At 45.4% G+C, this 24,328-nt stretch overlaps 2 protein-coding genes across 4 annotated transcripts in view; one reads left to right on the plus strand and one right to left on the minus strand.

The window, feature by feature from the left end:
- TBC1D13 (TBC1 domain family member 13) overlaps positions 1-637 on the minus strand; it is a 22,401-nt gene extending 21,764 nt beyond the window's left edge. For 2 of the 3 annotated variants that reach the window (XM_069069432.1, XM_069069430.1), the window contains exon 1: positions 234-259. In XM_069069432.1, coding sequence (XP_068925533.1) covers positions 234-244 — 11 coding nt within the window. In that variant the 5' untranslated portion in view covers positions 245-259. Of the gene's footprint in view, positions 1-233; positions 260-618 lie in introns of those variants that run through there. The other variant, XM_069069433.1, reaches the window with a different exon arrangement.
- A 732-nt stretch (positions 638-1,369) lies between these two features.
- Positions 1,370-23,760, plus strand: ZER1 (zyg-11 related cell cycle regulator). The gene is made up of 16 exons (XM_069069456.1): positions 1,370-1,928; positions 8,307-8,569; positions 9,292-9,442; positions 10,567-11,003; positions 11,391-11,567; positions 12,232-12,346; positions 12,661-12,807; positions 13,487-13,660; positions 15,023-15,238; positions 15,629-15,670; positions 15,903-16,022; positions 17,424-17,539; positions 17,679-17,867; positions 18,778-18,875; positions 19,996-20,098; positions 21,703-23,760. The coding sequence occupies exons 2-16, from the start codon at positions 8,412-8,414 to the stop codon at positions 21,758-21,760; spliced, it is 2,301 nt and encodes a 766-aa protein (XP_068925557.1). The 5' UTR covers positions 1,370-1,928; positions 8,307-8,411; the 3' UTR covers positions 21,761-23,760.
- Positions 23,761-24,328: the final 568 nt, after the last annotated feature.

Genomic DNA, 24,328 nt, shown 5'->3' on the forward strand with positions numbered 1-24,328 from the left:
AGCCCCCTGCGAATGCCACGGAGGGCAGAAAAAAAGCCTCCGGCCGGAAGCGTAGCCAGTGCGCGCCGTTCCGGCGGGCCGCTCCGCCCCTGCAGCCCGCAGGCTCCGGGACTCTGGACTTCCCCCCAGCCGGCTTCAGTCCGGCACTGACTCCGCCCTCCGGGCCTCACCTACCCATCCTCTTTGCCCAGGGGCGGAGCCAGCTCCCCATTGGATCAGTTCCTTTCTCCTACCTGGCGGTCATCCTTTATCCAGCTCCCTGAGGAGCCTCGGGACCCCGATGCCTTGTCCTGTCCGAGTCTCTGCTTTGCTGCGGCTCCTCCCAGCGCCCCCTGGGGAGCACACCAGACCCCCCCCCCCGAAGGTCCGACCTGGCTAGAGCTTGGGCGCCCGCTAAAGGGGTCCGCCTTCAGTAGGCACCTGATAAACGTTTGTGGAAGGAAGGAAAGAATCAATGGTTATTGGATCTGAGCCAGAAACTGGGGCTCAGAAAAAAAAAAAGTGACTCGCCAAAGGACTCACTGCAAATCCTTATCAAAGCAATTCTGCAGAGGCCGGGGTCCCACACAGGAGCAGGGCTCTTTCCCCTACAATTCACAAAGGAAGGTTTCCACTTACCATTGTTCACTGTTCCCACAACCATCGTTAGATATTGGTTGCGTGTGTGCAGAGGGCAGAGGGCAGTAGGAAATGCTGGATTTGGAGTCAGAGGACTCCAGTCCTCATAATGATACCTTGGCCAGGTCACTTAAAACCTCGGGGGAAAGAAGGGAGCTAGGCAGGCAAATCCCTAAGATTCCTTCCAACTCTGAATCTATGCGTTTGAATCCTGCCTCTGCTATTTACAGTATTCCTTTCAGTTCCAAATCCAGTTCGGTTTTCCATTACACCACACTTCCCAACTCTCTCATTTTTCAGGCAAGGAAACTGAAACTCACAGAGGGGAAAGGTCAAGGGAGGGAGGCTGCCAGAGGGATCCAAATTCAGTTTAGTGATGCTAGGACAAGGGAATCCGGAGGATTTTGAGCATATTTCCCGAGTTAGTCAGCTAGGTGGCACAGTGGCTAGAGCTACTTGGACCTAAAGTCAAGATAGATCTGAATTCAAATTCAGCTTAGACACTACTTTGTGAACTTTGTTTAGGTCACTTAATCCCTGACTGCCTCCGTTTCTTCATCTGCAAAATGCGGATAATAAAGCACCTATCTCCCGGAGTTGTTGGGTTGATAAAATACGATGATATTTGAAAAACGGTTTTAAGCGCTTTAGCAATTATAAATACATAATTTTATCTTTGCACTGGAGGGTGGAAGAAGTGGGTGGAGCCTCTGAAGCTGCCTTCTTTCAGTCTTTGTTCTATTCAGAGAAGCCCCAGTCTGTGCTCTCCTCCCCACTTCCAGCAATTGTGGTGCGGAGGGAAAGGACCACTTGATTTTTGAGAAAGTCCTGTGTTGGAAAGGCTGGGGAATGGGGTCGAATATATCTGGTCATTCACTAGAACAAAGAGGCTAGAAGGGGGAGGGGGGCACTAGAAAAGAGAGGCTGCGAGAAATGTGTAGAACAGAGTTAAAAAGCGGGAGAGCCCATAAAAGAAGAGGCCCTACATCGACAGCAGAACCGTCCCTCGGTTCCCACCGTTCCCCGCCGGACTTTGGAGCAAGGGAACCGGTTCGTGGTTGCTAAGGGGCGGCCCCGGAAGTGACGGACTCCGGGTTTGTTGACAGCGGCGGCGGCGGCGGCGGCGGCGGTGGCGGCGACGGCTGAGCTTGAGGCGGAGGGACCGAGAGGCGGACGGAAGAGCTGGGATTAGATCCGGGAGGACGGGCTCGGGGCCCCGACCCCAGAGCCAGCCGCGGGCGGGCGGGCAGGTTTTCGCCCCGCCCCAGCACCGAGGGGACAGACACGCCGCCGACAGCCGAGAGAAGAAGGTGAGTGCAGGATACCCCCGCCTGCCTTGGCTCTCCTGGCTCCGAGATCCGCTGGATCTTCCCTCCCCCGCCTCTAGTGCATCCTAGGAAGCACCAGGCGATGTCCTGGAACAACTTCGCTCCCCCTTCCCTAAGCGCCTGCCGGATCAAATAAATCCAGTGGGGTCCTTAGTCTGGGACCCGCTGGATATTTTTTTCCCTCCCCCACCCCGATCCCTCGTGCGCCCCCCAGATCTAGTAGATTCCCAGCCTCCTGGTGCAAGATTCTCTGCCTCCCCCCGCTATCCCTATTGGATCTTAGAGCATCCTCAATCCGTTCCTCCATCCCCAGGTCCGATCCCCTATCCCTGTTGCCTCCCTCCGCCTTCTGCTGGAGGCTGCTAAGGGAGCCAGTCCAGGGCGACTCCTCCCCACCTCCGCCCTGACTTTCTCCCGAGGTCAGCTCCACCCGAGGTAGAAATCCCTCCTCAACCTGCTACCCCGCCTCCCCCTATCCACAGGTCCCCACCCACTGGGTGCAAGATTTCTTCCCCAAATTTTCCCATCCTCTCCCTATTTTCCCCACATCCCCACCCACCTAGTGGAATGGGGCTGGAAAGAACTGCATCCTTTTGTCCATAAAAGCTAGGATAGGATTTCTACTTCACTTTAGAATTGTCTGTGAAATCTTCCCTGGCCCTCACCCTCCCTCTTCCACTCCCAATGAAATGAGTGGTGTGTGTGTGCTGTTTTGTAATTTAAAAGTTCGGACTTTTATCTTTTCTTCCATGTGGAAAGAATTATGGATGATGGGTCTGAGCTCTTTCTCTCCACCCAGACCCATGTGGTGCTAAGCCTCCAACCTCAAAAGTTATGGGTGTCCTAATAAAGTCTGCTTCTAAGTAAAGTAGTATATGTGGCTAAGAGAACCCCATCACTTCGGGTTGTTAGAGCTTCCAGTGGTCAGAGAAGTAGACTATTAACTTAAAATGAAACCAGTCTAGCAGTCCAACTCTTGAAAGAAAACTTGCAATAACGATCTACTCGGTCTCAAAAATTCACTGAGCCTCTGTGGATAGAGCCTAATCTGGGGATTTTCTGTTTCTTATTCTTTGAGTTTGTGCCTCTGATTCCTTGGAGTAGGGGAGGGGGATCGAATGAGACTTGACACTAATCATACCAGAAACATTTTAATTTAAGTAAAATCTAGTAAAAACAAAACAAAAACCAAAGCCTTGGAAAAGAAATAAAGTCACAAGCACAATCTAAATTCTAAGGCATGTATGTCAGTGGAGCAATCCTACCCCCTCTTTGTCTTGGTAATGGGATTAGGTTGGGACTTCGAAGAGGGAATAAATATGGACTGGTTGTAAAGGTACTAGCCTTGAGTCTTTTTTAGCTGTGGTAGAGCCACCTCCTTTCCTCAGTCCCCACCACCACCCAAACTCTCCTATATTGTGCTACTGTGTTGGATTAAGGGCTGGGGCAGTACCAAGATTCCTGGTACAGTGGCTGTATTAATAAACCTGGAGTCAGAAAGATTTGAGTTTGAATCTTGCCCCAGATACTAGCTGTACAATCCTAGGCAGGTCATTTAACTAAGCCTCAGTTTCCTCATCTGTTAAATGGGGATAATAATAGCACCTAAATTACAGAGTTGGCTTGAGGATCAGCTGAGATAATATTTGCAAAGGGCTTTTGCACACCTTAAAGTACTATGTACTAGCCATTATTAGACAGCCGGTTCATAGAACACAGTGGGTGAGTAAATTTTAAGATGAATGACCTTTGAGATGGGTTTAAAAGATCAGTGGTCTTCCAAATCCAAGGAGCACTGGGTCAGCTCCTTCAGGCAACTGACCATAAGGCATTAAGTTTTCCAAACTGAGATTTTTGCATTGTAGCTTAAATGTGTGTCTCCTCCTTGGGCTCCCAATCTCCCAGATATAATACAGGATCATGTGGAGTTTTCAAAGCATTTTTACATTTCACTAGAATCTCACAATTACCCTTCAAGGTAGTCAAGGCATGGATTATTATTCTTTATTTATACATAGGGAATCTGAGGTTCAGTCAGTATTTGACTTGTATGTGACTGTGCAGTCATTTTAATAGTGAGCTAGGTCTAGAATCCAGCTCTCTCTTACAGTGTCAGATCTCAAAAGTAGTTATATAGATTGTCTTTTTGAGGACTCTCACCTGTAGTCTTATCTATAAATAAATAGAAGTAAGACTTCTCTACTTACTCCCTGGTTAAGTGCAGGAAAAGAGGGGGCACATGAAATCTTTCAAGATCCCTGATTGCTCATCTAGACTGGGTGCTAGCCCATGGCTCAATTACATCACTCTTAACAATAATGTAGATGGATATTGGCCTAGGACTTTATAACTTCAAGGCTCCTCTACCCTCAACTGGCTAATCAGAATGTATTTAGTAGACAATTATTTTATTCAAGGCATTGTACAGGAGTTACAGGAGAGATACAGATGAATATCTTATAGGAATTTAGAGTCTAATTGAAGAGGTAAGATAAATTAAGTAAAAATATAAGGCAGTCTTTGTTAAGTGCTAAAAGAATGAAATGCACTATAAGTTGTGTAGGGATTCAAAGGAAGTCAACAAAAGAGGACTGTTGTCCAGAAAGAAGATGAAACCCACATAGAAGGTTCTTGTTCTTGCCTGTATTTGATGGCAAAAGAGTAGCAGAACCCAGAATGGACCCTGAGCATTCTGAATACCATTCTGGTATAGTGCTCTCCGGCCTTTACTTCCTCTGGATCATGCCAATAGCTGCATGCTAATGCTCCTCTCCTTTTCTCCTTGATTTCTTCCCCAATATCCCAGTATTTCTTTCAAGTCATTCTCAGTTCTAAATCTTAAAGTCATTCTCTGCTCCTTATTTCCAGTATGATGCCCAGGCAAAGTGTTCCCTGACTCCTGGGATTCATTAGTAGCTTCCTAGGTGCCAAGAAAATCATTGGAATATCTGGGGACTTACACTCTGACCTCTTGCTCTCTTGGCTGATTATACCTTCTCTCACCCTATGGGTTGGACCAATTTGACTCTGTTATTCTTTTAGTTCTGGAGAGCTTCCAGCCTCTATAAATAGGCCATTTGTTTTGATTTTCCCCCAAGTGTCTTGGTTAATATTTCACAGGGCCAAAGCTGCTCCAAGGCCTTGCCCTTCCTGTCTTCATCAAGAAAAATTCAGCTTCCCTTTGGGGTTGAATTGAATTGAATTTGGAAACCTAAGTGTGCTTCTACTACCAGCTGTGGGCAAGTTGCCTTCCCCCTATGGACTTCAGTCTCCTTTCCATTCACTCCCTCAACCCTCATCAAATAGCCATTATCTCTAGTCCCTGGGGAACTAGAGAAACACAAAAGATTATTACTCTTCAGTGATTTTTCATCCTTATTATTTTTTTTGGCCTGTCATCTGTTGCTGGATTTCTGGATTAGCCATGACATATGATGGGGTCCTGCCCAGATTCATACAGAACCCTAGGGACAGGAAAAGGGAGTAAGGGGATATTGCAGACTGTCCCATGTCAGCACAACTGTTGAAAACATTCTTTTTCCCTGGGGTTCACTGTCTGAGGACAGATAAATGCCGAGACTCAAGCAGCCCTCCTTATTCCCAGTCATCCATGTTGGCATGGCCAAAGGAGTGGGTGAGCAGATAGTACAGTCTCCTTAGTATGTTCTTGTTGCCAGGCTCTTTAACCCCAGCAGAATCCTCTGATGACCTGGGAACGAGGCATCTAAGTTGATTGCTGTGCACAAGCCACCACAGGTGGGCAGTTTACTCGGTCCCTGAAATGTAGAAGAGGGGGCAGCACTTGGTCTCGAGTCCCTAATCAGTAAGCCTTTACCCTCCCAGTGGAAAGGATTCACTCTTTCCTCAAATTTTTAAAGAGCATTTTGAGATCTCCTTTGCCTCTGTCATTCCCTACTTTCTATCATATTTATCTGTGTTCACATCACATCTGTCCTGTAGTAGGATGGAAGGTTCAGTGTCAATTTGCTCTTTATACCTAGCAACTAGCACAGTGTCCTGAATATAGTGGGTACTTATATGTTTGGTGAATGGACTTCTAGCATTGTGTTAATCACAGTATTAAAACAGAAGAAAAATGTAAGACACAACCCCTTTTCTCTAAGAGATCCACTCTAGTGAGAGAGAGAAGACATAAAATAGTTATTTGATAATTCAGAGCAATGTGTGTTTAGTGCCAAATGAATGGTACAGGATCTAAATACTTTAGGAATTGCAAAAAGCTACAGTCCCTTATGGTTTTAGAGTAGTCAGAGAAGGACTAAGAAAAGCTATTCGAATTGATGTGGACCTTGAAGGATTGGTATTATATAGATCCAAATAGGGAATCTGCATAAACCTAGCCATGGGGGCAGGATTGCACATGGTGTTCAATGGATAGTGAGTAGACTGGCATAATTGGAACAAACGGTCATGTTGGGTAGCAATGAGTATTCTGGAAACCTGAAATGCTAGGCAGAGAAGTTTGGATTTCATCCATCCTAGCAAAAAGGTGCCTCCCTGCTAGCCTTGGAGTCCCTTCCCCCCTTATATTCCCTCCAAGTGAGAGGAAAATGGCACTCGAGCACTACTAGACATTTTGTGGGAGAATAGTTAATATTGGCAAAGTAAGGCCATACCCAAGCATCCTGTTTACGGTACCGTCCCCTGAGGGTGTCACGTCGCCAGAGGGACAGTTGGCACAATGGACTTATTGTATGAGGTACATAAGTCTAGTGGGAGCACAGGCCCTGTGCCCAGGGCTGCACAAACCCCACTCTGTCTAAAACTGCCAGAAGGTAAAGCAGAAGAGGGTAGCCAAGTCTTGGTTCCTGGGGCAGGACTCTCCAAGGGATCTGATTCCTTGGAACAGCCCTGGCAGTGGGAGCCTGAGATAGCCCTCCTCCTTGCCAATGCCATCAGGTGACAGAGAAGGAGTTCATGGAGTAGGGGTGGAAGAATTGAATTAGGCCAAACAGTCCAGCATACCATGTCAAAAAGTATAGTGGGGGTGGGGGGGTCAGTGAATAGAGCACTGGCCCTGGAGTCAGGAGGACCTGAGTTCAAATCCGACCTCAGACACTTAATACTTACTAGCCATGTGACCTTGGGCAAGTCACCTAACCCCAGTTGCCCTGCTCTTCCCCCTCAAAAAAGCAAAAGTATAGTATGGGAATAGAAACAACAGCTGAATACATACAAGGATATCCAAGAGCAGAATCTAGGATGGTGAGGCCTTCAGCCCAAGGGACCTAAGGTCTGTTGGGTGGGAAAGACGTGATTCCCAGAAAAGAAATATCCACTCTCATCCAATTTTAAAGATTTTTAAGATTGCTAAATGGTGGAGGGAGACATAGCAGAGACTCTAATATCCAGTCACTCAAACAGTTTGTCACCTCATGACCAACTTGGAAAGGAACCTCTCCACACTTAGGTTGAACATTCTCAGAAGAAAGATTTAGAAAGCATGACCAGGAGCATGGGAGGTACTAGGTACCTCCTAGTAATCATCTAAAAAATGGGATAGATCAGCATCCCTAGAAGTTCTTAGCTGGGATTGATCCCTCATACTTTTCATTTATCCACACTCATCTACACATGTATGTACTCATCCCCACCATACCATAAACATATCCCATTCATATACATCTTGCCCCAAAAGCCCCTTACCTACTTGTTGACAAGCCAGACAAAGATCACCTTGGTCTTTTCTAACTTTCCCAACCCACTCACACTCCTCTTTAGCTTTTGATTTTGGTGATGACAACCAACCATCCAGCTTCCAGACTAGAGGGGAAAGGATCTAGAGGGAGCTGGGAAGAACAAGGTCCTGGGATAAGAATGGACTGCTTATGAGTTCTCTCATATGTCTGGCAGTTAGGAACTGGGCCACTCAACCTCTAACCCAGAGAGAACAAGCCACCTTTAGTGTTATGGACAATGTTTTCCACTACTGGAAACTTAAGGAACAGCCTGATGCCACTTTTCAGTGTCCTAAAATGACCTTAGTGTGGAAGTGGGTGAGAATTATGGGTACAAGAAAGTCTATCCCAATAAATGACATAAGAATGTGGTTGTCAAGACTAAAATGAAGTCTGCAAGTTGGTGGCTCACCTTATTCCTGTTGAAAGACCCCATCACAAGCTCAAATTCTTAGCTTGGCCCCAGCTCTAAGACAGTGAGGAATTGTTGCTGCTAAGTGCTTTCAGACCCTTTGCCTTGGGCTCTGGAGAGAAACCTGATCTTTGGTCAGTTACGTTGTGTCCGTGTTTGCCAAGGGGAGCCCCTAAGCCAGTAGAGGAGGCTACTTCAATTGGAGCAGGCCAGAGTTGTTGCTTATCTCTTTGTTTTCCTTGTTGCCAGGCTGTCACTACCTCAGATGTCTCTGTGACTACCACCAGGACAGGACTCTCTATCATCCCTGGGGCACCCTTGGCCCAAGCCATACGCCTGTGCCCCAGCCCCAGGATGGCATCGGACAGCCCTGAGTCCCTGATGGCCCTCTGCACAGACTTCTGCCTCCGAAATCTAGAGGGGACCTTAGGTTACTTACTGGACAACGAGACCTTGCGGCTGCACCCAGATGTCTTCCTACCCAGTGAGATCTGTGACCGGCTTGTCAATGAGTAGGTCAGGGGTTAGTGGAGGTGGGGGGAAGATATATGTGTGTATGGGGGGGGGGTGTTTGTGGTAAGTGAATACATATGTATGTAGATGGTTGTGGGATGAATGAAAGTATTCAAGATTCCAAATGAAAACTCCTGAGTACTCCATTCTACCACCTTTTTTTAGCTGAGTACCAGGAGGAGCCTTGTACCTCCAACTGTGGTCTTGGTCATGGATCCTCAGTCTTTCATCTGAAGACTGACCAACCTAAGTGTGGAGTGGCTTATTTTTCCAGGTTGATCACAAGGAACCAAAGTCCAAATTATGTTGGTCACAATTTTTCAGCCACAGTATCTCATAGAGACTGTCTTCTAAGGTATAGTGAAGTTGCAATGAAGGATACATTTGCTGCATGAAAACCAAGGATTCAATTATACTGTCATGAAATGGCAATAATAGCACCCTATATTTGTATACCATAGAGTTTACAAAATACATTCATATCTATCATTATTTCATCTTCACAATAATCCAGGGCCACAGACAGGGCAGAAGTTATTTCTCCCATTTGACAGATCAGGACACAGCTTTGTGGAAGAGATGAGATGAGACTTGAGCTAGGTCTTGAAAGAGGTGGCTAGGGTTTGGATTGACAGAGAAGAGCTAGGAGGGTGTTCCAAGTACAAAATACTCCCCTTGTTCCATCTCCTAACCCCAGGACTGAGCCATCCCTCTTTCTCAGGTATGTGGAGCTAGTCAATGCTGACTGTAATTTTGAGCCCCATGAGAGTTTCTTCAGCCTCTTCTCAGACCCCCGAAGCACCCGTCTCACTCGTATCCACCTTCGAGAGGACTTGGTGCAGGACCAGGACCTGGAAGCCATTCGAAAGCAGGTAGGCTGGTATGAGGTCTATAGGTAAAGGGTGGGTGGATTGAACAGGGTGCATCTCCAAATAAACTCATGAAGAGAATTGGGACATAAGAAGTGTTAGGTTTAGTTTACTTCATCCTGAAATTTTAAAGCAAAAATGAGGATGTGGGGGGTAAGGGATGATAACTGGAATAATTTTAGAGAAAGGAAATCTTATTTTATACAAGGGGCTATCAGATTTAGACTACATTCCCTCTGGTAGCATACTCTGAAAATAGAAGTAGGATCTTCAGAGGCTTGTCTAAATCCATGGATGATATCTCCTTAATGGAGTATTTGTTAAGGGAAGCTGGAGGTATTTAGGGCCTGACCCTTACCTTATCTAGTTGCTGTCAGGGCAAACAACCTCCTCATGGTTCCTGAGGTGCCATGGTTACATTACTGATACTAAGATCAATCCAGCTAGGTTAGATTCAACTCAATAGATGCTTTGGGGAAGGTGGGAGGAGGTGAGGGGAGGAGGGAAAGGGAATGGGAGTAGAGGACAACATTAGATGCCATCTCTGTTCTTAGTCTAGTTGGAGACATAATACTTATGGAAAGACAGCCTTTTTCCCCCTAAGAGCTAATATATTTTTATTTATTTTGCTAAAGATTTCCTAGTTACATGTAAAAATTTTTGTTTTTAAATATTTCTCAGCCAAATTCTCTCCCTCGCTCCTTCAGAAGACAATTTGATATCGATTCTACATGTGACATTATGTAATATATATTTCCATATTAGTCATGAGCAAGAGAGGATTCTGAAAGTCCATGTCTGTCCTGCCTCTTCTATCTTGTGTACTTGATAATAGTAATAATACATATTTGTGTATAATGCTTGCGTTTTTTTTTTTGAAGGACTCTCACATTGGGCCTCACAATATCCTCAGTGATATGGGCAGGGTATGATTCTCTAGTTTTATCAGTGAGGAAACTGATGCTCAAGAAATATGAAATTACTTCCTCAGGGTCCTCCAACAAGTGACAGACCTGAGATCTGAATTCAGGCTTTTGATGCCCATTCCATCCCATTACTGATGCCAGATGGAAAGGGGAAGGGTGAGAAGCAGTTGTAATTCTCACACATCTCCCTGGCTTTCTTAGGATCTGGTTGAATTATACCTAACCAACTGTGAGAAGCTGACTGCCAAGAGCCTGCAGACACTGGGTAGTTTTAGCCCCACCCTGGTTTCCCTGAGCCTCTTTGGATGCAGGAACATCTTTTATGAAGAGGAGAACCCTGGGGGCTGTGAGGATGAGTGTGTGGTCAACCCCACCTGTCAGGTACTGGTTAAAGACTTCACCTTTGAGGGCTTCAGCCGCCTGCGGTTCCTCAACCTCGGCCGAATGACTGAGGGGATTCCTGTGGAGTCTCTTCTTCGACCTCTCCGATCCCTGGCTGCTCTGGACCTTTCAGGCATCCAGACCAATGATGTGGCCTTCCTGACTCAGTGGAAGGATAGTTTGGTGTCCCTAGTTCTCTACAACATGGACCTCTCTGATGAGCATATCCGTGTCATTGTTCAGCTCCACAAACTCCGGTGAGCCTTTTTTCTCCTCCCCTGGTTTTCCCTTCACCCAAATTCCCTAGGACAGAAAAAAAACTTTCTGGGGACCCAAAAAAAAGGACTTTCCTTGTGACCTAAAGTTGCCTCAGGGACTCTGAGTCTTCTCTGGAACTGGAGGCTGTTTCAGAGATAGCTATAGATCTCTGGTCTTCGGGTGCCAGGTTGAGGGCAAGTCCTCCCTTCTGGAACTTGGCCCCTCCCTCTCAGACATACAACCGAACCTGGTTATTCTGGAGCATATCCAAGTCCCAGCAGAATGTTTGTTCTGAAAATTTGTTCCCAGAATGGTGTGGATCAAAGGGGTATCACACACCAAAGCAGACCAGCCCCTGACCTCCTGGACTTCCTGTTGTCCTATAGGCACTTGGACATCTCTAGAGACCGCCTCTCCAGCTACTATAAGTTCAAGCTGACAAGGAAGGTGCTGAGCCTTTTTGTTCAGAAGTTGGGAAATTTGGTGTCACTGGACATCTCTGGCCACATGATGCTAGAAAACTGCAGCATCTCTAAGATGGATGAGGAAGCTGGGCAGACCAGGTAGGAACTAGACAGGCCAGACTAAGTTAGGTATTTCCAATCCCTTTTTATTGAGGGATGTCCTCCCTTTGGGATGTACCTAGCCACGGGGTTAATTTAAGAAAGTCTTTGTCCCAGTCCACAGCTCACTCAGGATATGATGTTAGATTTCATTTTCCTGACCCTTGATCTCCTGATGTCTCAATGTCCTGTGATCATCTACTGGAAAACAGCTTTGATTATTCACTTCCCCTTAGCCATAGGAAGCTTAGTGCTTTTATTTGGATGGAACATCCTCCATGAAATAGTCTGGGTAAATTCCCAGGTCACTGGGCAGTGTTTCTAAGAGATCAGGACATAGTGCTTCTCTCTACTTCTTAAAAGACTATAGAAAATGTAGCAGATGCCCAACATTCCCTCCTCTGCTTCCCTGCCTCATACCAACTATTAATAAGCCCAGTGTACTTCAAAGAAACCCTTGGAGAAACCCAACACTCCCTTGTAACTCATTTAAACACTCAAGGTACTAAGGAGATGGGTTAGCACTGCCATACTATGCAAAATCTATATTCAACTTTCTAGTTTGATCTGAGTCTAGAGTGATCCTTTCTTGCTATGGGGCAAGAATCTGCATGTTTCCTGAAGGGCTGCAGCAACTGACCCCCCTGGTGGCCTCTTTCCCCAGCATTGAGCCTTGTAAGAGCAGCATCACCCCCTTCCGGGCCCTGAAGCGGCCCCTGCAGTTCCTTGGGCTTTTTGAGACTTCCCTGTGCCGTCTGACACACATTCCAGCCTACAAGGTAAGAGTCTAAGAGAAGTCAAGGCAGTTTATGATTTTGGAAGGGATCCCTCCTAACTTTCCCTTAATCTTTGGCACTTTACCTCAAAGACAGCAAGTTTGACAGGAGGCCCTGAGTTTCCAGAAAAAGTAAGGGCTGCTCTCTTAAAATAGGAAGTTCAGGTATAAAGGAACTACCTCATTGAGGCTGGAATAAGTAGGCGATCCTAAGATCTGGGGATTCAGTTAGTATAGGCCCCTGTGATTCTCTGCTTTGTTTTCTGGGCAGATCACGGAACTAAATCCCCCTTTTCATCTTCCCATACATACCACCAGGTGAGTGGTGACAAGAATGAGGAACAGGTGCTAAATGCCATCGAGGCTTACACAGAGCATCGGCCAGAAATCACCTCTCGAGCCATCAACCTTCTCTTTGACATCGCCCGAATAGAGCGCTGCAATCAGTTACTCCGAGCTCTGCAGGTCAGCCCACCACTCAGCCCAGAGTCCCTCCCTATTCCAGCATTCCCCATAGCTTCCTCTATTGCAGAGCTAGGTTACATTGTTCTCTCACAACAATCCTAATGTCCTCCTGCAATTATTTTGTTGGAAAGGATCCTTTTGCTTTACAGAGTCTTCCCTTTCTTGGTCCCAGAAGACGTCTGGAATACTCTTGGTTTCTTAGATCTGGACTGAAATTGGGAAGGGGATCCTGGGACCATTTGTTATCTCATGGATTGGGGGAGGTTCGACAGGATTCAGCCAGTATCTGAGCAAAGCTGGCCCTGGAATATGGCAACAAGGAGTTATTACCCAAGGCCTCACAGTGCTACAGTGATAAAACAAACAGGGAAAAGGAGAACTAAGACACTAAGAGTTATGCTCAACCTGTAGGGCCAGCAACCAAGATGTGTACTTCCCAACTCCAGCCCCCACCCCAGGCCACTTGTTTCCCAAAACTGCCTTTCCCCCTCCAGCTTCTTGGTGTTCATTATATCCCAGTGCCTTGCACATAGTTGCCATATAACAGTTGAAGTGAAAGGAGAAGGGAAGCTTGCTTACAGGGTGAGTCCCCAGGATAGTTTCCTTCTGACTCCAAAGCACCCACTTGACTAAACTGGGATCTCCTATCCCTGGCTCTCTCCTCCTTCTCCCTGAACAGCTGGTCATTACCGCCCTCAAGTGCCACAAATATGACAAAAATATCCAGGTGACAGGCAGTGCCGCACTTTTCTACCTGACCAACTCAGAGTACCGCCCTGAGCAGAGTGTCAAGCTCCGCCGACAAGTCATCCAAGTGGTACTCAACGGCATGGAATCCTACCAGGAAGTGACGGTGAGAACTCCTCTCTTTAGCCGTATATCTGCCATGGGAGGAAGAGGGAAGAGTTCTCTCTACCTGCCATCTTGTGCTGACCTGCACTAAAGGAACTTTCAGTTTAATGGGGAAGATGAGGCAAAAATACACATAGTTACATAAGGACATTTAAAAACAAGAAGGTGACTTGTAATAGACTTACAGAGAACTCCAGCATACTGGTCTGCTTGAGACTCCCAGAGCTCATCATTGGGTAACTGCTTTCCATCTCTTTGGATAGACTTCCTTTCCTCCCTCACCTCTGCCTTTTAAGAATCTTTAGCTTCAGGGCAGCTAGGTGGCACAGCAAATAGAGCACCGACCCTGGAGTCAGGAGGACCTGAGTTCAAATCTGGCTTCAGACACTTAATACTTACTAGCCACGTGACCTTGGGCAAGTCACTTAAGCCCAACTGCCCTCCAAAAGGCCAAAAAAAAAAAAAGAATCTTTAGCTTCCTTCAACTGAGCACCTACCATATCCGGGGAATTGTGCTAACCAGGATAAGAAAAAGTGAAAGACAGTTCCTGCTTTCAGATATCTTCTGCTGATTCAGCCAAGGTGCTCCTTCCTCTGCAGCTCTTTCCTCTCCCTTTTTATTTATGAACTTTTATTTACTTAGCTGTTTACATGTCATATGTACTAGTAGAATTTACATTCTCTTTGAAGCCAGGGACTATTTTTCATTTCTGTCTTTTGTATCCTTTTCCTAAGAACCTAAGGAATTATATTGCCTATTACATCCCCTCCGATTGCCTTAGCCTCCAGACCCCCATGTATTATTCTTGTTATGATTGATCCGACCTTACCTGTCAATCCTTCCTTCTCTATTTCATTACATCTTCTCCTCTAGTCAGATGAATCTATTCACTGTCCCTGGCATCTGTGGTTCCCTTTTAGTCCCTCTTCTTGCTTTTATTTGTGATTATCCCCTATCTGGATTGCCCTCCAGCCACCCTCTACCTGAGTGCTCAACTCCCTCATCTTCCAGAAAGGCTTCTCCAACCATCCCAGGCCACAATTCTCTCTCCTTCTTAGAGTTAACACTACATAGTTTAGCACCTAATTTTTAACATTCTTTTGTGATGTTATGTTTCATAGCTAGACTAAGCTTCTTAAGGGACAGGGGCTTCTTTCTTTTCCCCCTAGCATCTAGCTGGGGCTTGAGAAAGACTTAATGAATTTGTGATTCATCTATTTATGTGTCTGAGACCGGGTGGCAAATATGGTTAGTCTGGGAAGTCTTCATAGAGGAATTGGAGTTAGGGGAATGGGAGGGATAAGAAAAGAGTCCGGGTGATGGGACATGACTGAGTACCACTTTCTGGGCCACCCTCCCCAGGTTCAGCGGAACTGCTGCCTGACACTCTGCAACTTCAGCATCCCAGAGGAGCTAGAGTTCCAGTACCGGAGGGTCAATGAACTCTTACTCAGCATCCTCAACCCAACTCGACAGGATGAGTCAATCCAGCGAATTGCTGTGCACCTCTGCAATGCCCTTGTCTGCCAGGTGGACAATGACCACAAGGAGGCTGTGGGCAAGATGGGTTTTGTCATGGTGCGTGAAATACCTGGGGCTGATAACCCAACTTTCTTTATGCAGGTCATTTTTTGCCAATAGGAAACTTCCCTAGACTACATGAATTCTCTCCCCAGTATCTGACTTGTACTTCTTCCTGCCTTAGGTTGAGGGCAAGGAAAAGTGTTTTGGGAAAATAGCTTAGATAATGGGAAGGATTTCCTAATTATGAACGTTTGGTAAGTATTGGAATGGATGAGTAGCTTCTAACACTAGAGTGCCTCCAAATAGACTTGATACTTGCCTGCTTGGGTTGGTTTAAAGGGAAACAAGGACAGTTTAAATAGCCATAGAGATCCCTTCCAGCTTGAGAGTTTTTAGGAGTCATGAGTGGATGCCTACTTAGTAATTGATTTTCTCTGCCTACAGACCATGCTAAAGTTGATTCAGAAAAAGCTAATGGACAAAACAGTAAGTTCTTATATAATAACAATCAGCTCTTCTTGCTCCCAACAAATGGAAATGGTTTGTTCCTTGGGTGGGATCAGTTCCTCCTCAGAGCTCCTCATGGGGCAGTGGCCTGATAGCTTTTAAATGGCATCTCCCCTATACCATAATAGCTTCTCCTTCTCCTATTCTAGTAATCTAGGTGTACATTATCTCTAAGAAATAGCGGAGACTTACCCAGTGTTTTCCCCTGCAGTGTGATCAGGTGATGGAGTTCTCCTGGAGTGCTCTGTGGAATATCACAGATGAGACACCAGACAACTGTGAGATGTTCCTCAACTACAGTGGCATGAAACTCTTCTTGGAGTGCCTGAAGGTTAGCACTGCTTGGGCAGGCCTGGATGAGCCAGGCTGGGATCAGCAAACAACATCACTGGGGCATTATTCACTCTCCGAGACTACATGGGAATTGGGTTCTTGGTGTTATAATTCCATCCTTCTGTTCCTAGATCCCCCTTACCCATTCAACCAGTCAAGAAACAGTTATTTTATAGATGCCCTAGAATGCCTGTGTTGAGTCCATACCACTTAGGGATGATGTCATCATCATTCGTCCTGTGGGGATTTGTCCTCAGTAGGCAGGGTTGCTCTCCCTGATGTCAAGTTCAGAGGTTAGGTCTATCCCAATTTCTCTTAGTATTCCTGTCTTGTCTCTGTCATTTAGGAAATGTGACCAAATTTTTTTTAACATTCTGCTCACTTCCCATTGAATCCTACCATTCCCTATTGAACATTCCATGTAACAAAAAAATGAAATTGAACAAATAAATGAACACCTAGGCCACATCTGAAAATATATGCCTCATTCTGTATTCCAGCGCCTCTGAACAAAAGCCAGGAGGCTTGCTTTATCATCACTTCTGAAGTCTCAGTTGGTCACTTCAGAGTTCAAAAGTCTTTCATTATTGTCCAAACTCTTTTCAAATCCATTTATATTTCTGGTCTCTTGGTGTTATGAATTTCATAGACTTACTTCCCATTGTGAGAAATAACTTATCTTGCTCCAGTTTCAAAGAAGTCCTTTTCATTCTAATATTTAGAGAATATTCCATGTTTGCCCCTTCCCATTCTGTTTCTGTCTCTGTAGACCTCAATCATGCTTCCTCTTAGCATTCACCTTTCCAGGCTGAAGAAAATCAGTTTTTCTAATCTGTTCCTAATGATTACCTATTGTGTACCCTATAATGCTCAGTCCTGTGGGGGATACAAGAGTCAGATAATATAGTCTTATAGTCGCTGCCCTCAAAAAGAACTTAGAATATAATTGTAAAAATATGACTCATGCACAAAAAATACAAAATGCTACAAGACTTTGCATAATTGAGTACTGAATTTATGCAGTGCTAATTTCCCTTCCATAAAGGGTCACAGAAGGGAGGACCAATGAGAGCTGGCATACTTGGCGAAGCTCAAAAGGAACACTTGACTCAGACTCTGAAGATATAATTTAGACAGAGGGAATAGGATGAGAAAGGGAACAGAAGTAGAAATGAGCAAGTATATTGTGGGAAGACCCCTATGTAATCTCTTCTGCTCTGAACCAGCATAGAGCTTTTCCCTAATTCCTAATCAGGGATAGGGAATCCCTGTAAACTTTTTCTTAAGAGTTTTCCATGCCTATGGGGAAGCCATTGCTTTAATGGCTGCTTCCAAGTCTCCTCACCCTCCCTGGCCCACACTCCTATATGTGCCTCTCCATCATTTCCCATTTTCCCAGGAGTTCCCAGAGAAGCAGGAACTGCACCGGAATATGCTGGGACTCCTGGGGAATGTTGCAGAGGTGAAGGAACTGCGGCCCCAGCTAATGACTTCGCAGTTCATCACTGTCTTCAGGTTGGTGCTCCCAGAATTTGGCCCCCTCATTTCAGGACTAGTGACCACACTGAGTCAGACCTAGTTTCTAGTCCAGGATTCCAGTTATGTTAGCCAAACCTTAACCATTCCCAACTCTTGCCTGTCCTCTTCTTGCTAGCAACCTGCTGGAGAGTAAGGCAGATGGAATTGAAGTGTCCTACAATGCCTGCGGTGTCCTTTCCCACATTATGTTTGATGGCCCAGAGGCCTGGGGCATCTGTGAACCTCGGAGGGAAGAAGTAGTGGAACGAATGTGGACAGCCATCCAGAGCTGGGATATCAACTCCCGGAGAAACATCAATTACAGGTACTTTGGGGGATTGGGGAGAAGGGAGAATTGGGGAGAAACTACCATTTTGGTAGTTTAGGACTTAGAGAAAACTGGAGGGAAAGAAGTACATGGTATGATTCTCCTAGTGAAAAGTTTAGATAAGAATTCATTCAGTCCTCTCTATTTATCCTTTACGTTAGATCACTGAGTCTCAAGACAGGGAGAGCCATTTAGTTCCCCACTTGTCTCTAGGTTCTCCTTCCTTGAGCACAAAAATTGAGTCTTCCTGAAGACCAACCAGTATTTTGAAAATTCACGGCCCTGGTAGGTGGTGCAGTGAATAGAGTACCGGCCCTGGAGTCAAGAGGACCTGAATTCCAATCCAGCCTCAGACACTTAATACAAAAACTAGCCATGTGACCTTGGGCAAGTCACTTAACCCCAATTGCCCTCCAAAAAGCAAAAAAGAAAGAAAGAAAAAATTCATAGCCCCATAGTTTTTACTTGAATCTAACTGCATTTCTTGTTGCATTTCTTTCATCTCATTTGATCAACTCACTACAGTGGGTTAATTTGAACCTAAGACATTGAATATACATTTTTGGCAATCCAGTTTAATGCTGCCTTTCCTGGGCCATTGCCATGAATAACTGGTTCTCTGTTGCCCAGAAGTCTTTTTTTTTTTTTTAAGCAATCGGGGTTAAGTAACTTGCTCAAGGTTACACGGCCAGTTATTTCTGGGTGTGGTGCTGAGTGTCTGAGCACGGGATTTGATCTCCAGGTCATCCCAGCACTGGAGCCGGTGCTCTTACTCGTTGAGCCACCTGGCCACCCTGCCCAGAAGTCTTTTCCCTATTTAGCCTGACACTTTTGAACTCTCCAAAGTACATAAAAACACGAGATCTACTTTAAAAATAGCAGAAGTCATGGTATTTTCTCTTTTCAGGTCATTTGAGCCAATTCTTCGCCTACTTCCCCAGGGTATATCCCCTGTCAGCCAGCACTGGGCAACCTGGGCTCTGTACAACCTTGTGTCAGTCTATCGTAAGTATCTGCTCATCTGATATTCAGATAAACCCATTTTGTCCCAGAGATTGAGAGGAGACCCTAAGGAGAAATAATCACAAGTTATAGCCATAGTCCTTTTCTTTAGAGAATCTAGAATTTCACTAGGTCAGACAAGCCATGCATCTTAAGGGTAACTTTCGGGACAGCTAGGGCGAGAAGTGACTAGAGCACCAACAGTGGAGTCAGGAGGACCTGAGTTCAAATTTGGCTTCAGACACTTGACACTTACTAGCTTTGTGACCTCGGTCAAGTCATTTAACCCCAATTGCCTTACCTTCCCCGCCTCCCCCCCCCAAAAAAAAAAGAGTAATTTATAAAACAATAGGTTCCAGTGATTATAAAGCAGCAAACTGGATATTCAGGGGACATGGAAATACGGGACATAGCTATTATCTCATATTTATTGCAATTAGCACAAGAACTTGAAGTCATTTCCAAAACCCCCTTTGTTCTCCACCAAATTAAAAAATCATAGTTCTGCCTTGTTGACAGCCCTCAGTTGTTACTGTCTCTGCATGGGGCCAGAACCAAAGAAATCAGTGCTTGCCCTAGAATCAATATAAGAGAACTGGGTCCTCCTACCAACCTCAGCTCTCCAAATAGGACCATTATATTGGCCTGAGTTATGCTAATAAATCATTCTAAAAAAGATAGGTCCTGGGAGGCAGCAAAGCCTTAGTACTTGGCAGTCTTCTGACTCAGCAGGCCCACCTTCTGTGCTATATCTGCTTTTCCATCTTGCCAGGTCTCTACTCTTTCTCTTGGGTAAAAGAAAGCATATATGAACAAGTCTAAGTTTCTGGGCCAAGAGACCTATCCTTCTCTGGTGCCTATATCACCTACTTCACAGGATATAATAATCCTGTGGCTAAAAATGAATTCATGTATATGAAACACTTTGTAAACCATAAAAGAATAATTAAACGTGAGTTGTTATTACAGCTCCCAGATTGTAAGCTCTTAGAGGCCAAGGACTGTTGTTTTGTAGATCTTTGTATCACTCACAGTGCCTGAATAAAGGGTTCTTTATTCTGTGGACACTTTATAAATTCTTGTTGAATTACCTTTGACTTGTGGCCTTCCATTCTCCTCACAGCGGACAAGTACTGCCCCCTGCTGATCAAAGAAGGCGGCATGCCGCTTCTGAGGGATATGATCAAAATGGCTTCTGCCCGACAGGAGACCAAGGAAATGGCCCGGTAGGACACAAAGATGCTTTAATACTTCACTGCATGCAACTGTGGTTTTACAGAATTGGGATATACTGGGGTTCTTTGGGGACAGGACAACACAGAAATTCACAACCTTGGTTAGGTAAAATTCATATCCTTGAGACCCAGGCAGCAGAGGATACTGACAGGTGGGATTAGAACAAGGGCAGCTCAGTTGGATAATGGAGGGATGAGCTGGGTCCCAGACAGCCGCATCACATTGGATGCCTCTGGAAGGACAGATAGCCAAAAACCAGAAAGTTATGGCTGTGCTGCCAAACTCTGTGTGGAGATAGATTTCATTTTTTGAATTGAGTTATCTTGCTTCCCCCAGGGTCTCCATTCTACTTTGGCATCTCTGGGTGTTGGCACCAGTCAGAATTTTTTATTGTTCTTGGTCAAGGATTATCGTGAGACTTACAGAGCAAAGAATAGGTACAGTGTGATCTCTAAAAACAAATTACAAGAACTGAGACAGAACTAATTTGGAATTTATAAATAGGAAACTAAGTAACATTTCAGAGTTGATTTCATAACAGGAGTACTCAAACCAGTACCTCAGATATTAACCAACAATACCTAAAATCACTTTAGCTCTGGTTTTTTAAATGGCTGGTGCATATAGAGAGATTCTAAAGGTCACCTATGCCTGTGCCAGATAAGGAACTTGCCCTTTCTTGTATTCTCTTTAGTCTAGTATTGGAGTAGTTGGAGAGCTGAGCTTGCCTTAGAGCCCACCCCTGACATTCTGGCTTTGTGACCTCTGGAAAAGTCACTTTAAATCCACAGTGGCCCCAGGCAGCTCTCTACGATTCCAGTTGCAGAGAAGTTGCTGATCTATATTGGTAGAAGTTCCTCACCCAGAACTTTCTATGTGGATGAAATCACAGGTCCAGACAAAGAAAAAAAATTGAACTTAGCACTAGTTTAGGTATTAGAACCTTGGTAATTGTTTCAGAAAAGACATTCTACATGTCCTGTCTCACAGTAGACATTCTTTGCTACTATAAAGGAACAAATGAGATCCCTATTTGGCTCTTTCTTCTTTGGGGCTAAAGTAGCACTGACTGTTCTACATGGAAAAGAATGATAGATGTGAGCAAGGATTGGACAGGCAGTGAACTACACTGGCCAGAACAATAGTAGACAAGGAATTTGGGCATTGAATGTCAGTCATCATCCTGACATTCACCAGATGGGTAGGCTGAACGGGAGAGCATGGTGAGAGGAATTGGAAGAAACACTGAGTAAAGTCAGTATTTGGTTGCCAAGTAAAGGGAAAGAAGTAGGTGATGGATGAATGAGTAAGAATAACTCAAGGGCCATTGGATCAGAAAACTAATCAAATGCTTGTCTGGCTGTAACATAGTAGTAATGGTCCTGTGGGTATTGAGGACCACTGTCCATGTTCTGGTGTTATCATTCTGATCTTGCTGGCTGACTTGTGTACCTAGGTATACATCTTGGTCTACCTGGGAAATATGAGATCTATAATCTTAGCACCTGATGCTCACTCATGGTGCCTTTGAAGCCTCCTTTTTCTAGGCCCTGCAACTAAATCATACGATCCCTTCTCCTTGTGTCATCCTCAGGAAGGTGATAGAGCACTGCAGTAACTTTAAGGAGGAGAACATGGACACATCCAGATAGAGGCAATGGGCCCTCCCGATTCTGGCCCACACAGGTCCCAACTTCTCTCTAAATTACTGTATCTAGGGAGGAACTCTCACCAGCCTGGCTGTCGGAAGGCCCCCCATCCTGTGCGTGTGGGACCCCAATGAGATGAAGGTGCACTGGGGGAACTTTTGCACAACCAATGCTTTTCCTTAACATTAGTAAGATATATATATTATATATATATATATATAATTTTTGTTAGGAAGTGTGAATTGAAGTTTTGTGTGTATGATTTCTGTATAAAAACAAAAGAAACATCCCCCTCCCCAAGTCCTTGCAATATTCTTTGGCCTTTTTAAGCCCACAGAGAGCCTCTAATAGCCATTCCCTTTTCTCCACCAACCACCCACTGGCTCAAAGCTTGGAAAATTGTGACTTTCAGGTCTCTTCTTTTAGTATTTCCACTGTCCATCTTCCAATGTGCAAGGCACCAGCCCATCCCTGGTCCCCTGCACCAGATCCCTGGGATAGCTAGGAGCCTAGGCTGGTGGGGTTTGAGGCATAGCAGTAAAAGAACACAGAGAGTCTTAGAACAAACCCTGAAGAGGTCCTAGAAAGCCCAGGGTCCTTGGCTGTTGACTGTTAGAGGCAAGGCACAGAGCCATTCACAGTGCCAAGGCAGACACAGTGTTGATTAGGAGACGTATAATGGTCAGAGGTCTTTAACCTTTGTAAGCTCAGAATCACCCTTATCCCTTTGGAGAGCCTAGTAGTGCCCTGCCCACTATTCTCCATGGTGATTTTTTCGCATTGATTTTTTCAAGCCACAGATATATATACCCACTCTGAAGCCATGCTACTAGGGTGGCATTAAGCTACTTCCTTTCTTCTCCCTCTCCTGCTATGGCCCAGGCCTCCCTCCTCTTCAAATAAAAGGGGAGTGAAGGATCTCTTCCTCCCAAAGAAGAGAGAGTAGGGAGAGATTTCCTCTGCCATCCCAGCAGATACACATGCTTAAGATGCCTGCCTCCAAGTCCCTGGAGCTACTCAAGTACTTGCCTATATCAGGCATTCTTCCCCAAATAGCTGAGCTGGCTGTGTTTCCTTGTTCCCCCACCACCACCACCCACCACCCAACTAACCCTTGCCAGCTGACAACCCTGTCACACTGCTTCCCTGCATTGTCTGAGAGCCTAGAGGAATGACTCAGAGCAGCTGGAGGAGAACTGGGAACACCTGGAAGTGAGAGCTTGTCAATATAGAGCCCTCAACTCCAGCATACCTTTTCCCTGCTCAGATATGCATTAGAAATTCTGCATCAAGAGTTGGGGCAGCTCCCCCCAGGCCAACACTGTGGCAACAGATGTTTCTCCAGATCAGCACAACAGACACTTTTCAGTGGTGCAGCCTAACCCGTCCTATTGGGAGCAGGCAGTACCATGGGGCATTGTAATCTCTGACTTTTCCTTTGGAACCTCTGTGCTTCGTTTTGGACAGTATGAGACTTGTATGTATTTTTAAATATTTTGTTCCAAACCTTCTCAATTTTTATTTTATTTTTTGGTGTAATTTTGAATTGTTTTAAGTTTGGACAGGTGGGGGGGGTGTCAGTGAGATGTGCTTAGAAGCCAACCACTCAGAAAATCTTTTCTCCTCTTCCTCCTTCCCAGTCCCTCCTACTAGCATTCTCCCTGAGTGTTTATATGAAACAGGATGGTGTATGTAGGTAGGAGAATGGAGATATCTCTTTTCTCCTTGGTTTTCTCATGCCCAGCTCCCAACAAGGGTAAGCCTGTGTTGGGTGAACTCTGAATTTTCCAGTCCTGATAGTGGGACTGAGTTTGAGCCACTTCCCAGACAATACACCAGGGACTGGGTATTTCCAAACAGAGCAAACCTCTCCTGTCATCCCCCACCTGGGCTGTCCCTGCTATGAGGACCTTGGCACAGCCTGTTGCTTTGAATGAGCACCCAGGTCCTGTGTAAGTGTCTGTAACTTGGGATGTCACAGAAATACACTTTTGTGCAAAGTGGAGGGGGTGTCAAGAGTCTTTATTGGGGAAGGATGGGCCTCCTGGGTCTCAGGGCCAGACAACAACACAAAGAAATAGAGGTCACTTGCCCCTGTTGTTAATTCAGCCACTTTCTCTTCATTAATAGTTGCATGGGTGGGGAGGGCTGGGCTCACCTGATGAGAGATCTCATTCCTATGAAGCATAAGTAGCTGTACCACACTTCACACATTCTGGGGTCCATGTAACCATGGTTTATGGCCCCAATCTATGTGTCTGGTAACCCCTAGAAGATAGTCAAGCTTGTGGGCCTGAATACAGTGACAAGTTATTAAACCAGCCAGGAAGACTTGGGTTAAAGTTTCACCTGTGATACTTCACTGCCTCTGACACCCTGGACAAGTCACTTACCCTTCTTCCTGCTCTAGGCAACTCTACCTAAGTTGTCGTGTAGGTGCTGATAAGCATCAGTAGAAATAGTTTCCTCCCAGGAGCTAGCTAAGGTAGAGGGGTTGGTACTTGGTGACAGACTCTCAGTCCTCTCAAGTAATTCCAGAGGCTTGGTGGAGTAGGTATGATACCTTCAGTT

Source organism: Petaurus breviceps, unplaced genomic scaffold (genome assembly GCF_028583685.1).
Source record: "Petaurus breviceps papuanus isolate PSGF00001 unplaced genomic scaffold, PetGlider_PUasm1.0 90779, whole genome shotgun sequence".
NCBI classification, from domain to species: Eukaryota; Metazoa; Chordata; class Mammalia; order Diprotodontia; family Petauridae; genus Petaurus; species Petaurus breviceps.